Source organism: Schistocerca nitens, chromosome 7 (genome assembly GCF_023898315.1).
Source record: "Schistocerca nitens isolate TAMUIC-IGC-003100 chromosome 7, iqSchNite1.1, whole genome shotgun sequence".
Lineage (NCBI taxonomy): Eukaryota > Metazoa > Arthropoda > Insecta > Orthoptera > Acrididae > Schistocerca > Schistocerca nitens.
Genome location: NC_064620.1, coordinates 277489268 through 277505766, shown reverse-complemented (window position 1 = coordinate 277505766; position 16499 = coordinate 277489268). Strand labels below are relative to the sequence as shown.

At 39.4% G+C, this 16499-nt stretch overlaps 1 protein-coding gene across 1 annotated transcript in view; it reads left to right on the top strand.

Moving 5' to 3' along the window:
• LOC126195572 (dynein axonemal heavy chain 2) overlaps window positions 1-16499 on the top strand; it is a 957657-nt gene that overhangs the window by 923478 nt on the left and 17680 nt on the right. Inside the window, 3 exon segments of the mRNA XM_049934198.1 lie at window positions 11201-11317; window positions 11890-12040; window positions 15535-15689. Of these exon segments, the coding sequence (XP_049790155.1) occupies window positions 11201-11317; window positions 11890-12040; window positions 15535-15689 (423 nt within the window).

The following is a 16499-nucleotide window of genomic DNA, read 5'->3' as shown; positions in this document are numbered from 1 at the left end:
ACATAACGATTCATGTCAGACGATGTCATCCAGCTGTATGTGTGGAACTGATTAACATCGCAGCCCTGGGAATTCTATGAGACAGCCATTCACTGCCTTGTGTCACAGTGGGACAAGTGTCTCAACAGCCAGGGTTAATGCTTCTAACATCCAGGTACTGGTTTCTGTAATTATCCCTCCAGTTTGTTTCTTTTTGAATGCCCCTTATATATGATTAGAGCTGCAATTCTCTGTGAAATGTGGAAAGGCTATCAGAATGTTTAGTGTTATTCATGTTTGGTGTTGTTACCAAATGTGATAGGATATATAAGGGGTACAAACAGCATTAGACGTTAAGTGATCTCTGTGAAGGACAGGGAGATGTCGCATACTCGTGTGATAGCATTATCAGCATCTGACAGTCTGAAAGGGACTGAGTTGTGGACCTCCATTTCTCCAGCTGGTTGAATTTAAATATCCACATTTGTACGGCATTCAAATTTGGTAGTGGTCCAATGCTCGACTGCATGGGAATGTGACAGCAGAAATATCTGATCGGGGTTACAATAAACCACATCTGACCACCACATGGGAAAATCAACGTATTGTGTACCAAGATCACTGTAACAACTTTACAACTACGCCTGCCATCCAAGAACAAGTAATGTACTTCCTGAAACACTCTGTGTCATGCCACACCATTGGTCGCAGACTGGCAGCTGCTGGACTAGGAATTACCGTCCCATGAATATAGGTGATCATTGACAACACAATACAGATGGCTGTTTTTGGAGTGGTGCAGTGACTGGGAAGCATGGACTGTTGATGAATGTTCTTGCATTGTGTTCAGCAATAAATCATGCTTCTGCACTAACAAAGATGACCAATGTCTGTGTGTATGGGGAGAGGTACCATTCTTCCAGTGTTTTGGGGAGGCACAGCAGTATCACTCCTGGCCTCATGGTGTGGGGAGTTGTCAGGTATGACTTCAGGTCACAGTTGATAGTGATTCAGGGAACTCTAATGGCACCACAGTATCTCATGGACATCTTGCACCTTCATGTGTTATCCCTCATGAAACAATATTGAGATGCAATTTTTCAGCAAGACAAAGCTCATTCACATGTCTGTGTGAACTGAGTGCATCATACTCAGGTATTCAAGTGGACAGTAAGAGCTACAGATATATCCCCAATAAAACATATGCAGGACTAGCTCAGACATCAACTCTGGTCTGAGTGACAGTATGCAAGACATCAAGGACCAGTTACAACAGTTTTGGCCAGCTTGCCTCAGAAGAGGATACAATGGCTTTACGACACCCTTCACAACCAAATCAGTGAATGAATCCTGGCCAGAGGGGGTGCAATGCCATGCTGACAGGGGGGCTCATACTGCCAAGTTCTTTGTAAATATGACTTTATTTTGTAATCACTGAAGTAATGTTACATATCCACCAGTCCATGAAGGTTCATTTTATTTCCTCCTTCCAATCCATGTGCTTCATTTTTTTTTTGTCAGGCAATATACACTATGTGATCAAAAGTATCTGGACACCTGACTGAAAATGACTTACAAGTACATGGTGCCCTCCATCAGTAATTCTTGAATTCAGTATGGTGTTAGCCCACCCTTAGGCTTGATGACAGCTTCCACTCTCACAGGCATACATTCAATTAGGTGCTGGAAGGTTTCTTGGGGAATGGCAGCCCATTCTTCACAGATTGCTGCACTGAGGAGAGGCATCAAAGTTGGTCGATGAGGCCTGGCATGAAGTTGGCATTCTGAAACATCCCAAAGGTGTTCTATAAAATTTAGGTCAGGACTCTGTGCTGGCCAGTCCATTACAGGGATGTTATTGTCATGTAACCACTCTGCCGCAGGCCGTGCATTATGAACAGGTGCTTGATCTTGTTGAAAGATGCAATCGCCATCCCCGAATTGCTCTTCAACAATGGGAAGCAAGAAGGTGCATAAAACATCAATGTAGCCCTGTTGCTGTGATACAGCCACCCAAAACAACAAGGGGTGCAAGCTCCCTCCATGAAAAACAGAACCACATCATACCACCACCATCTCTGAATTTTACTGTTGGTACTACACACGCTGGCAGATGACGTACACCGGGTATTCGCCATACCCACACCCTGCCATCGGATCGCCACATTGTGTACCATGACTCGTCACTCCACACAACGTTTTTCCACTGTCAATCATCCAATGTTTACACTCTTTACACCAAGCAAGGCATTGTTTGGCATTTACAGGTGTGATGTGTGGCTTATAAGCAGCCATTTGACCATGAAATTCAAGTTTTCTCACCTTCCACCTAACTGCCATAGTACTTGCAGTGGATCCTGATGCAGTTTGGAATTCCTGTGTGGTGGCTGGATAGATGTTTGTCTTCAACTATCGGCAGTCTGTGTCAGTCAACAGAGAGGTCGGCCTGTATGCTTTTGTGTCGTACATGTCCCTTCATATTTCCAGTTCACTATCACATCGGAAACAGTGGACCTGGGGATGTTTAGGAGTGTGTAAATCTCACGTACAGACTTATGACACAAGTGACACCCAGTCACCTGACCACATTCGAAGTCTTTGTGTTCCACGGAGTGCTCCATTCTACTTGCTCACGATGTCTAATGACTACTGAGGTCACTGATATGGAGTACTTGGCCGTAGATGGCAGACCAATGCACCTAATATAAAAAACATACATTTCTGTGGGTGTCCAGATACTTTTGATCACATAGTGTATATGAGAGCTTTTGAGGCTTTTCAGTAACTGTCATGTTTCTCAGTGACATGAGCAGTAAGATGAAGAACCCAAAACTGACTATACCAGCCACAATTAAGTAATATGTTAACAGAATTGCAAGAAGTTTAGCTATTTAAACGTACATATTATGAAACTTAGACACTACCCACTGCCCACCCCCCTGAGATCACTCTGATACTTTCTGCAATTGGCCTTAACTCCTGGAGACAACAGTGTCCATATGTTTGTGAGCTGTGCATGTATGAATGTGTTCATTTTTAAACTTCTGGTGAAAGGACTTCATCTGATAGCTTCATAATATCCAACAGTCTACTTTTAAATGTGACTGTCTGATGCTGAACTCCTCCATTATGTGATACGTTGCAGTCTTAACATTTTAATGGTCAGACAAAGATAAAGCTCCAAACACAAAATCCTTCATAACTAGGCACATAAATTAATCAAAAAATTGTAAATAGGCTAGCTATCTTGGCAGAGTTCATGTTTCACTGAAAACACATTTTGTTAGTATATTTTACATAGTCCTACTGCCTATTTTCCTATGGTTTACTAAATAGGTATGTAGCTTTGTACCTCAGAAAAGTAGTAAACATTGCAGATATTGGATAAAGACAAAATCAGCAATCATGTAGAAGCTTCTTCAAAAGGTTGGCTTCTGGTAATGTGCCAGTACATGTACTCTTTAAGTAACATTTACAGCTCATAATAAGTCATTTTTGATGCACTGTGATGTAATCAATAATAGTAAACAAAGGTAAAGGGCAATTCAATAACTATAAAATTTGCTGAAAACACAAGTGTACTGCTAGCAGACACAGCTCAGACAATAGTTGAATAGGACTTCCAGTGGTACACAGCCAACAATTTAAGTCTTAATCTCACAAAGACTCGTATTGTGCAATTTCAAACAAGCAATAATGATTTTTAATGCCAGAAGTATACATTAATGGTCATAAATGAATAAAGTGGAATGTGTGGAATTCATTTGGGGCCCAGCTGGTGGATAACAAATGAAATTAGAGTTAGCACATGGGTAAGCACAGTTCAGCTTGTTATGCCCTCAGAAACATCTCTGACTGAAGTGGACAAGTCTTTTTAAGATCTTGGAATTCTTACACTTACTTCGTGACATGTTTACTCCTTAATGGTTTTTGTTGGTGATAATAAAAATCAGTTTCAAATGAAATGTGATATACATAGCCACAGTACAAGACACAAAAACTATTGTCATGCAGACTTCGTCTCCTTGTCCAGGGTGCAGAATGGAGTTCTGCATTTGGTAGTAATGTACTTAGCAAGCTCCTACTCAACATAAAGCAAGTATTTGGGAATACCTACCAGTTAAAAAAATTGGAAACATCCCTCATTAACCACTCATTCTACAAAATGATATGAATATCTAAAATCAGGAATTGGAAAATTCTGTTACCTACATGGCAAGAAGTAGTGGTTTTTTTTTTTTTTTTTTTTTTTTTTTTTTTTTTTTTTTTTTTTTTTTAAGAATATATGATACATAATGATGAACTATAAGTAGCAGTCAGTATTTGCAGATGTAAAAGGTATTTTCTTTGAAAAATACCACTGTAATTGAGTTAATTTTGAGCTGCTAATAGCATCTAAACAGCAACTGTGTAGCAAAACTGAGGAGGCAGCAGCAGCATTTTTCAGACTAGCAGCATAAGCATGAATAAATGAAAGTATAGTGGTAATTTATTGTTCAAACAGCATACAGATAAAGTTTCTATGATGTCTTTGTCTTACGTTAATGAATATCTTGACTCATTCTATGTCCCTGAAGGTTGTGCTTCTTGATGAAATTTCAGACCAGGATGAATGAATGGATGTAATTTCCATGCTGACTCGAAATTTACTCTCTACTTGAGAGAGAACAATTTATTGACATGCAAGATCTTTAATAAACTTCTCTCAGGAAACAAATACCTTGCGTATATAAAACATGAGTCACAAGAACACCATTTAAATCACCTATAAGTTATTTCAGGTGATTGAATAGGAACTGCTGCTTACTGTGCTAATACCAAGAACTTTGATGCTCTTCTTACAAAATAATTATTTATACTTAAAATGGATAATTATTTTTCCTCTTTCAAAATTCATATATTTATGTTCACATAAAGCTATCAGATAAATCAGCCACCCGAGTATTGGCGGGAAAACCATAGCATTTATAGGGTATGGAGGAAATGCCTACCCTTCAACCCCGAACAACTGGACCCCTCTATGGTTCACAACCGTAGTTGTAACTTGGAGCTTGCTCCACACAAGTTTGAACACCTTTGACAGTCAACAATGGAAAGAAATCTAAGGAAAATTCCACTGCCTGTCAACAGCCAGGAAAGACTGCATTCGGATACGGCAGGTAGTAACTTAAAAGATAACTTAAATGAGTCGGAGCATCTGAAAATACCCAAGACTGACAGCAGACGGAAACTTAGACTCAAGACAGGACAGATAAGTAACATAGTGATGCACAGTATAGATATAGATTCTCTCATTCAACCAGGTAAACTCAAAATTTTGACAGACGAAATGGATCAACAGGGGATTCTGATAACTGGACTTCAAGAAATGAGAAACGCTGATCAAGAACCAATGGAATCACAAGGATACAGAATTTATAACAGAATACCAGGGAAAAGAGCAATGAAGCAATGCCTGCAATTCGGTACAGGATTTGCGGTCAACCTCAAAATGATAGATTATATATAAGAATTCAAAGCACAATCTCCTAGGTTCTCAACATTAACTATAAAAACGGCAAATAGAACTTACACAATAATAAATGCCCATGCGCCAACTAATGACAAAAAAATAATAGAAAAGGACACAGAGAAGATGTGGATGGGTTTTGGGAGCTATTGGATCACACGGCAACTAACATCAACAAAAATCATACCTAAATATTAATTGGAGACTTTAATGTCCAATTAGGAAGGGAAAAGAGATAGAGAGATGTAATAGAGAAATGGCCAGCACAATGAAGAACAATCCAGAATGGTATGAGATTGGTGGAATTCTGTAGAGTCCATGACATGATCTCAAAATCAACATACTTCATGAGAATACCAAATAAACTTAAATCCTGGAAACATCCAGACTGGACAAAAGGAGAATGGCAGGTGGAGCATGTTTGCATGGGTAAGAACTACCACAAGGAAATCTACAACATGAAAGTCCTGAGAGGAGCTGACACCAGATCAGATCATTACTTGATAAAAATAAAAATTAAATTCATCCCGGTGAGAAAGAGAAAATCCCACCTAAAATAGAAGAGAACCATCGACCCTCATAAATTGATAAATAACAAGGAATATGAAGAATAAGTAGCCCCAATAAATCCTAGGAAAAACACCAGTGGTGAAATGACAAATGTGGTAAAACAGTGGAATATAGACACCACTCCTGGTTAAGATATCAGAGTCAAAAAACAGAAGAATCTTACTTGGAACTCACAAAACAAAGAAAGATGCCTCAAAAAACTTTAAGGAGGGTTAATCATCAATATCTAAAAGATATACTTTCTATGATAGAAACAAATAGTAAGAAGACAAACTCATGATACTACTGCAAAACATTTAGTAGACAACTCACAAGAGATGATCCCCCAACACTAATGCTGAAAGATAAAAAGAATAAGATGGCCCATAGCGATAAAAAAAATTCAGAAATTTTAGCAGAAACATTTAACAAACTACTAAATTGCGAGGATCCTCCTGAGCTTCTTGAAATAAATGCAGAAACTCCAATAAAAACCCCACCATAAAATATAAAACCACCGACAGTTCAGAAAGTCCATAAGCTTTGAGCGAGCTCAAGAACTACAAAGCAAGTGAAGATCAAACATTTGCAGAACTCTGGAAATACACAGCAGAACCCCTGAAGATATCATTACATCATTGCATAGTTAAAATCTGGATTGGAGAAGAGCTGCCAGAACATGGACTACAGCTATCATACACCCATTACACGGAAAAGGCGAAAAATCAAATCTAGACAACTATAAAGGGAAATTGGATTGCACATATAAAATATTGTCAAGAATTCTCTACAATTGCTGTAAAGATCATCTTGAAAAGGAGCTAGGAGAATATCAAGGAGGATTTAGACCCTGGAGAAGCTGCCCAGAACAGATCATCATATTAAAATGAGTAATGGATGCCTACAAAAGGAGACAGAAGGAACTAGTCATAACCTTTGTAGACTTCAAAAAAGCTTATGATTGCATCCACACATCTTCTATGTTGGACATATTAAGAAATTTTGGACTTCATCCGAAATTTATAAAACGTGATAAAATTAACCCTTGCAAATGCCAACTCCAAAGTAAAATTCAGGGAAGAACCATCTGAGCCATTTACGATTGAAACAGGGTTCAGACAGGGAGATGATCTATCACCACTGCTCTTCGACTGCTCTTGAACACTTGATGAGAGAATGGTACTAAGAGAATCCTAAAAACATAACAATTGGAACCAAGAAAGATGACATAAACCTAAATTGTTTGGGATTCATAGATGACTTAGCATTACTAGCTAATAATGTACAAGAAGCTAGAAATCAAATAATGAGCCTGCAAAATATAGCGCAAAAGTAGGACTCAGATATCTTTCCGAAAAGACCGAGATGATGGTAACAGATCCATTAGTAATAGACCACATAACACTAGACAACAGAAAAATTAAAATAGTGAAGCAATCTTGGAGAGATAACACACAACTTGGATGTAAAACCTGCATGGCAACAGAGAACCAATAAAATGATAAAAACTCAAAAACTAGCATGGTCTACATACAATAAGAAATGTCTGTTAATTCAAAGAAAATTAAAACATTGCAAGATGGTGGTTCAGCCAGAGGTAACATACAGAAGTGAGACTCTTTTTAAAGTCACTCAGAGAAACAAAGTCGACAAAATACTATAAGTAGAGAGAAGAATAGCTAGAACATACATAAATAGAAATACCAGAAGGAAGGACAATGGCGGTTAGTGCCGAATGAAGTAGTGTACAGCGAACTGGAGCCCTTCACAGATACTATACGTAAAAAGAAGATTTCTTTCTATGGCCACATAATGAGGACACCAGAAACCAGATTAGCAAGAAAAATTATGCAGAAACTATGGAATCTGGAGCAACAAGTAGGATGGATCAAGGAAATTAAAGAGGATATGGGAGAACTAGATATAACCTTGGATCATCTGCAAAACAAGACGTAAAATCTCAAGAAACTGAAAGACAAGAAAATAAGATTTAAACCAAAAGTAGACAAACAACACACAATGAAAAGGGCATTTACAGGTGAAGATAGATCAGAACAAATGAAAAGATACTGGGCAGTTAAGAAAGAATGAAACGTCTGCTTACTGAAGAACAGGACCAGGAAATGATTGACTAAAGTGGTCCAATGAGGCCGTAAAAGCAAATAATAATAGTGGTAGTTCTGTGTGTTGAGTAAACTATTTGTCTTCCATTATTGTGTTGATAAATATGATTAAATAATTTTCTGTGTTTAATATCATATAAATAATACTATTAAACAGTGGTAAATACAGGATGGAATGTAACAATATTCTGAAAAGGAAAGTTGCTACTCATTGAATAGCAGATATGCTGAGTCGCAGATAGGCGCAACAATAAGACTATCACAATATAAACTTTTGACCAACAAGGCCTTTGTTGAAAATAGATGACACACACACACACGCAAGCGTGCGCGCGCGCCCACACACACACACACACACACACACACACACACACACAACTGCAGCCTCTCTGAGTGTGGCTTCAGTTGCAGTCATGAGAGTGTGTGTGTGTGTGTGTGTGTGTGTGTGTGTGTGTGTGTGTGTGTGTCTGTCTGCTGTCTATTTTCAACAAAGGCCTTGTTGGCTGAAAGCTTATATTGTGACAGTCTTTTTGTTGTGCCTATGTGCAGGTCAGCATCTCCACCATACGGTGAGTAGCAACTTCCCTTTTCAAAATAAAGATATTATTAGTGTAGCACTTGTTATTAGTTTTCTAGGACACAAAATCAAATTATAATACTTTTTGCAGTCTACTTATGTGTACTGCAACTTGTTTCACGTTACTGAAGCTTCTTAATATTGTCTGATACATGAAAAATGATACTGTGTGTGTTTTTATGAAAAATGACCAACACATACTGAAAAATAGGTAATTCTTTTTGATATCCCATTTGTAATCATTCTAAGGTTCATAGCTAATGTAAAAAAAATAAAAATTAAAAAATTAAAAATCTACTCACCAATTGGCAGCAGGGGAACACACATACAAAAGGGTTTAACTTTTACAGGCTTTTGGAGCCAGTGGCTCCTTCTTCTGGCAGAAGAGTTGTAGGGGAAGGGAGAGGCATCAAGAAAAAGGACTGGAGAGTTTTAGGGAAAGGGGCACAGTTCAGAAAAGTCACACAGAATGCCATGTCAGGGGAGACGGGATGAGAAGGAAAGATGGATTGTTGGGGACTGCACTGGACGAGATTTGAAAATCTGCGAGCATAAAGGTGGAAGACAGGGTAAAGACAGAGATTACTACTAAAACACTGTGCACAGGTTAATAAGAGTGAAAAGCTACGTGCATTGTATGTAACAGAGGTGTGAGGAGGGCGAAAAATAGACATGACAGAAAATGAAAGCTGTCAAAAGCTAAAATGGAGTGAAGAAAGGAGCAATTACTGTGAAGAAATACTGAGACAGAAGGAATTAACATAAATTAAGGCCAGGTGGGTGGTGAGAACCAAGGAGATGTTGTTATGTTAGTTCCCACTGGCGAAGTTCTGAGAAACTGATGTCTGGGGGAAGAACCCAGATGGCATGTATGGTGAAATAGGCACCGAGGTCATGGTTGTCATGTTGCACAGCATGCTCTGCAACAGGATATTTTGTGTTGCCTGTGTACACTTTCTGCCTTTGCTCATTCATCCTGACTGATAACTGGGTGGTAGTAATCCCAATATAAAAGGCTGAACAGTGTTTACATAACAGCTAGTATATGACAAGTGTTGTTTCACAGGTGGCCCTCCCTTTGATAGTATATGTTTTGCCAGTTACAGAGCTGGAATAGATAGTGGTAGGAGGGTACATAGGGTGAGCCTTGCAGTGGAGATGGGCACAGGGGTTGGAGCCGTAGGATAGGGAGATGGGTGAAGAAGGAGCATAGGGTCTGACAAGAATATTGTGGAGTGCACAAAATCTCACACAGGATGGCTCTCATTTCAGGGCATGATTTTAGGAAGTCATGGCCTTGTCGAAGAAACTGATTAATACATTCAAGTCCAGTATAATACCTTTGACAAGGCCATGACTTCCTAAGATCATGCCCTTAAATGAGATCCATTGTGTCTGAGATTTTGCCCACCACACCTAGAATAGCTTTTCATCATCTTCCCAATCTCTGCAATATCCTTGCCAGACACTATGCTCCTTCTGCACCCATCTATGGCTCCTACCCCCATGATCATCCCCACTGCAGGATCTGCCCTATGCACCCTCCTACCACCAACTATTCCAGCCCTGTAACTGTTGAAACATATACTATCAAAGCGAGAGCCACCTGTGAAACAACACATCTTATACCAGATTTTATGTAAACACTGTTTGGCCTTTTGTATCAGCATGACTACCACCCAGTTATCAGTCAGGATGAATGGGCATAGGCAGAGGGTGTATATAGGCAACACACAATATCCTGTTGCAGAGCATGCTGTACAATATGGCAGTCATGACCTTGGTGCCTGTTTCACCACACACACTATATGGATTCTTCCCCCAGATACCAGTTTCTCAGAACTCCGCAAGTGGGAACTAGCACCACAATATGTCCTTGGTTCTCACCATCCACCTGGCTTTAATTTACATTAATTCCTTCTGTCTCAGCAGTTCTTCACAGCAACTATTCCTTTCTTCACTCCATTATAGTTTTTGACAGCTTTCATTTTCTGACTTGTCTATTTTTCACTGCCCATCCTCACACCTCTGTTATATACAATGAAATTAGCTTTTCACTCATATTAACTCATGCACAATGTTTTAAAAGTAATCTCTGTCTTGGATATTATCCTGTCTTCCACCTTTAAGCTCGCAGATTTTCAAGTCCATTGCAGTCCCCAACAATCCATCTTTCCTTCTCATCCCATCCAGTAAGTCTCCCCTGACCCGGGGTGCTGTGTGACTTTTTCTGAACTGGTACTTTTCCTGCACCACTCTTCCTTCCCCTTCAACTCTTCTGCCAGAAGAAGGAGCCAGTGGCTCCAAAAGCTTGTAAAAGTTAAACCCTTTTATATGTGTGTTCCCCTGCTGCCACTTGGTGAGTAGATTTTTTTATCTATCAATTTACATTATATTATCAATAATTGATTATTTTCATTGTTATAATGTTCATAGCTGATTAATATATTTAATAAATTGCAGGTTTTACAACTTGCTGCAGATGTACTGTCAAAGGTGCCAAATCCAATTGACTATGAAGCCACAGACAAACTCATTGGTGCAGAAAAAACTCCACTGGATGTAGTTCTTTTACAAGAAGTAAGTATGTTTTCACATTGCTGCTCTGAAAAATATGTTCTTAAAGAAATACTTGTTATGACCAGTTAGCTGAAATACGTTATTATCTGGCTGTGAACATGTCAAGGAAACTTTTTATTACTACTTGATGCACACATGAAATTTCTTTCTGGCATACATTTGTCTCTATTGTAGATGTATAAATCATATCTAACAATTTTGATATCAAATACAGTTTAGTTCTGAGTTAATCTATAATTACTGTTTTATTTTATTCCTGACAAACTTTTACTTAGGTTGGCATTATTACTATGTTTCCTAAAATGATGATGTTAAAGATATTGTATTTTGCCATTAATAAAAGAAATATTTGGCTCCAGATAATCCAAGATGCCAAATGAAGCATATGCACTGGCTGTTAAAATTGTGTTATTAAATCTGTAGGTATTTAAATATTTGTACTATGTCATGCATCAACCAGTGTTTAGTGTAAGATCTTCATACATTTAATAATGATTGATTTACATATGTCTTTGTTTCATAAACCACTAGTTTATAATTTTATATCATATATATACTTTGCACTATTGCAGATATCAAGATATAATGTGCTATTGGTTTCAATCCGACAATCTCTTGAGGATTTACAGAAAGGCATTCAGGGTTTAGTGGTAATGTCAGCTACTCTTGAGGATATTTTTGTCTGTATTTATGAAGGCAGAGTTCCTACTGAATGGTTAAAAGGTGAGAAATATAGCATTTTTACGATACATAGCCTATAATTTAGGGAAACATTCCATGTGGGAAAAATATATCTAAAAACAAAGATGATGTAACTTATCAAACGAAGGCGTTGGTATGTTGATAGACACACAAATAAACACAAACACACACACACAAAATTCAAGCTTTTGCAACCCATGGTTGCTTCATCAGGAAAGAGGGAAGGAGAGGGAAACATGAAAGGATGTGGGTTTTAAGGGGGAGGGTAAGGAGTCATTCCAATCCCGGGAGTGGAAAGACTTACCTTAGGGGGAAAAAAGGACAGGTATACACTCGCGCGCGCGCGCGCGCACACACACACACACACACACACACTCACACATCCATCCGCACATATACAGACACAAGCAGACATTTGTAAAGGCAAAGAGTTTGGGCAGAGATGTCAGTCGAGGCGGAAGTACAGAGGCAAAGATGTTGTTGAATGACAGGTGAGGTATGAGCGGCGGCAACTTGAAATTAGCGGAGGTTGAGGCCTGGTGGGTAACGGGAAGAGAGGATATACTGAAGGGCAAGTTCCCATCTCCGGAGTTCTGATAGGTTGGTGTTAGTGGGAAGTATCCAGATAACCTAGACGGTGTAACACTGTGCCAAGATGTGCTGGCCGTGCACCAAGGCATGTTTAGCCACAGGGTGATCCTCATTACCGGCAAACACTGTCTGCCTGTGTCCATTCATGTGAATGGACAGTTTGTTGCTGGTCATTCCCACATAGAAAGCTTCACAGTGTAGGTAGGTCAGTTGGTAAATCACGTGGGTGCTTTCACACGTGGCTCTACCTTTGATCGTGTACACCTTCCGGGTTACAGGACTGGAGTAGGTGGTGGTGGGAGGGTGCATGTGACAGGTTTTACACCGGGGGCAGTTACAAGGGTAGGAGCCAGAGGGTAGTGAAGGTGGTTTGAGGATTTCATAGGGATGAACCAAGAGGTTACCAAGGTTAGGTGGATGGCGGAAAGACACTCTTGGTGGAGTGGGGAGGATGTGATGAAGGATGGATCTCATTTCAGGGCAGGATTTGAGGAAGTAGTATCCCTGCTGGAGAGCCACATTCAGAGTCTGGTCCAGTCCCGGAAAGTATCCTGTCACAAGTGGGGCACTTTTGGGGTTCTTCTGTGGGAGGTTCTGGGTTTGAGGGGATGAGGAAGTGGCTCTGGTTATTTGCTTCTGTACCAGGTCAGGAGGGTAGTTGCAGGATGCGAAAGCTGTTTTCAGGTTGTTGGTGTAATGGTTCAGGGATTCCGGACTGGAGCAGATTCGTTTGCCACAAAGACCTAGGCTGTAGGGAAGGGACCGTTTGATATGGAATGGGTGGCCCCTGTCATAATGGAGGTACTGTTGCTTGTTGGTGGGTTTGATGTGGATGGATGTGTGAAGCTGGCCATTGGACAGATGGAGGTCAATGTCAAGGAAAGTGGCATGGGATTTGGGGTAGTACCAACTGAATCTGATGGAACCAAAGGAGTTGAGGTTGGAGAGGAAATTCTGAAGTTCTTCTTCACTGTGAGTCCAGATCATGTAGATGTCATCAATAAATCTGTACCAAACTTTGGGTTGGCAGGTCTGGGTAACCAAGAAGGCTTCCTCTAAGCGACCCATATATAGGTTGGCATACGAGGGGGCCATCCTGGTACCCATGGCTGTTCCCTTTAGTTGTTGGTATGTCTGGCCTTCGAAAGTGAAGAAGTTGTGAGTCAGGATGAAGCTGGCTAAGGTAATGAGGAAAGAGGTTTTAGGTAGGGTGGCAGGTGATCGGCGTGAAAGGAAGTGCTCCATCGCAGCAAGGCCCTGGACGTGCGGAATATTTGTGTATAAGGAAGTGGCATCAATGGTTACAAGGATGGTTTCTGGGGGTAACAGATTGGGTAAGGATTCCAGGTGTTTGAGAAAGTGGTTGTCACGATCAAAGTTAGAGCCACGTGTGAAAGCACCCACATGATTTACCAACTGACCTGCCTACACTGTGAAGCTTTCTATGTGGGAATGACCAGCAACAAACTGTCCATTCGCATGAATGGACACAGGCAGACAGTGTTTGCCGGTAATGAGGATCACCCTGTGGCTAAACATGCCTTGGTGCACGGCCAGCACATCTTGGCACAGTGTTACACCGTCCGGGTTATCTGGATACTTCCCACTAACACCAACCTGTCAGAACTCCGGAGATGGGAACTTGCCCTTCAGTCTATCCTCTCTTCTCGTTACCCACCAGGCCTCAACCTCTGCTAATTTCAAGCTGCCGCCGCTCATACCTCACCTGTCATTCAACAACATCTTTGCCTCTGTACTTCCGCCTTGACTGACATCTCTGCCCAAACTCTTTCCCTTTACTAATGTCTGCTTGTGTCTGTATATGTGCGGATGGATGTGTGTGTGTGTGTGTGTGTGTGTGTGTGTGTGTGTGTGAGTGTATACCTGTCCTTTTTTCCCCCTAAGGTAAGTCTTTCCGCTCCTGGGATTGGATTCCCTCTCCTTCCCTCTTTCCTGATGAAGCAACCGTGGGTTGCGAAAGCTTGAATTTTGTGTGTGTGTTTGTGTTTATTTGTGTGTCTATCAACATACCAATGCTTTCATTTGGTAAGTTACATCATCTTTGTTTTTAGATATAGTCTATAATTTGTTTTCTGAGTTTCTCCACAGACTTTATTTCTGCTTGTTAAAGACTGAAATGTACCTGGCACAAAGATACTAGTAAAGATACATAGCAAAAGTCACACATATAGAACAAATGGAACAATAAGGTGTAATTAACTTAACAGTGCTACTTCCTGTCAGTAATGTCAGTAAGATTTAATATTAAAGAAACCATAGCTGAAAGTGCTTAAGTTTATCAAATGTTTATATTCAATTTTTCCAGTAATAAATGTTTCAAGGTGAAGTGGGAAATGAAGAGTTTTTCACAATGCTGTAAAAATGAGTATTTGTAGAAACAGAAATATGTGGCAAAAGATGAAATAAAAAGAATTTATGTGGTCACATCTTAAGAATGATTGCATGTGTGTGTGTGTGTGTGTGTGTGTGTGTGTGTGAATGCATGCGCACACATTCGTGTGCATGTGCATTAGTAGAAATTTGTTTAATAAACACTGTCAAAATAAAGTGTGATCAAGAGTTTACCAAGGCACAGTATTGATTTTCTTTACACTAAAGACTAATTCATCAGGAGACAAAGGTGGACAACAGTAGAGAGGAAATATAGGGAAACTATTCTGTTTTTATTACTGGATGCATTGCCATTTGTTTGTGTAATTTACTATGACTACTACTAAATGATAATATCATTATTATTATTGGCCTTGTTTAACTTAGTGAATATTAATAATCTTTTGTTTTCTAAGATTGTCCCTTAAATTATTTTGCAACTTGGGAAAGTAGTGTAAAATTTGAACAACAGTGATAATGGTTCTTATAATATTTGTGCTTGTATTTTATCCTGTCAATATACATCCTCACAGCTTACCCATCCTTGAAGCTGCTGGGTTCATGGTCACGGGATTTGGTTCTCAGAGTGGAACATTTTGCGCAGTGGGCAGAAACTACACATCCACCTGTCCTGTTCTGGTTGGCAGCTTACACTTTTCCCACAGGATTCCTGACAGCAGTGTTGCAGGTATTCACACGTCTAATACATAAATAAAATTTGAGAATTTCAGAAAAATACTATTTTGCTTATATATTTTTTGAAATAAGACATAATGAAGTTATCAGTGTTGGCCAAAATTGAAATATTGTACTGAAGCTTAATGCTTTTGTTTTATGTTAGATTGTATTCAATATTTTAGCATAGAGGTTTTTTGTTATTTTCAATCCAAGTGCAGGCTACAGCAATATCACCTGTGTTAAGGCTGCTTTAGAAAAATGTGGTTATGTAATTACAGTTGAGTGTGCAGGAAATGGTGTCATTCCATGTAGAAGGAAGGGGGGGGGGGGGGGGGGAAACTATACTGAGTCAGGTTATTGACTGCACACTTTGCATCTGGAAATAGTGATCAGAATTTTGGATTGAAATTTTCTTACATTATTTAGATGTAACAAACAATTTTAAATGATTTGTCTGACCATTTTGAAAATTATGTGTGACACGGCATTAGGTTGATGTCATTACAGAAAAATAAGCTGACAGTGTTGATTAAAAATGTAACTGTCTTGCAAACATATTCTTTCAATACTTTGTGATACCAATGATTGTCAAATTAAATAGAATCCATGGAAAAGTGGGAATTTGATAGGGAGACTGTCACTGTTAGGTCCAAATGTTTTTAAATATTAATATTGGCTACCTACAATGTTACATAATATACAACAAAAACTGCAAATGAGAGTCAAATGAAATAGCAATTGTGTATAATGTAAAAATTTGCCATTGTTTGAAACTAGCCCTTTTTCTCTCTCTCTCTCTCTGTCTTATAAATATACAAAA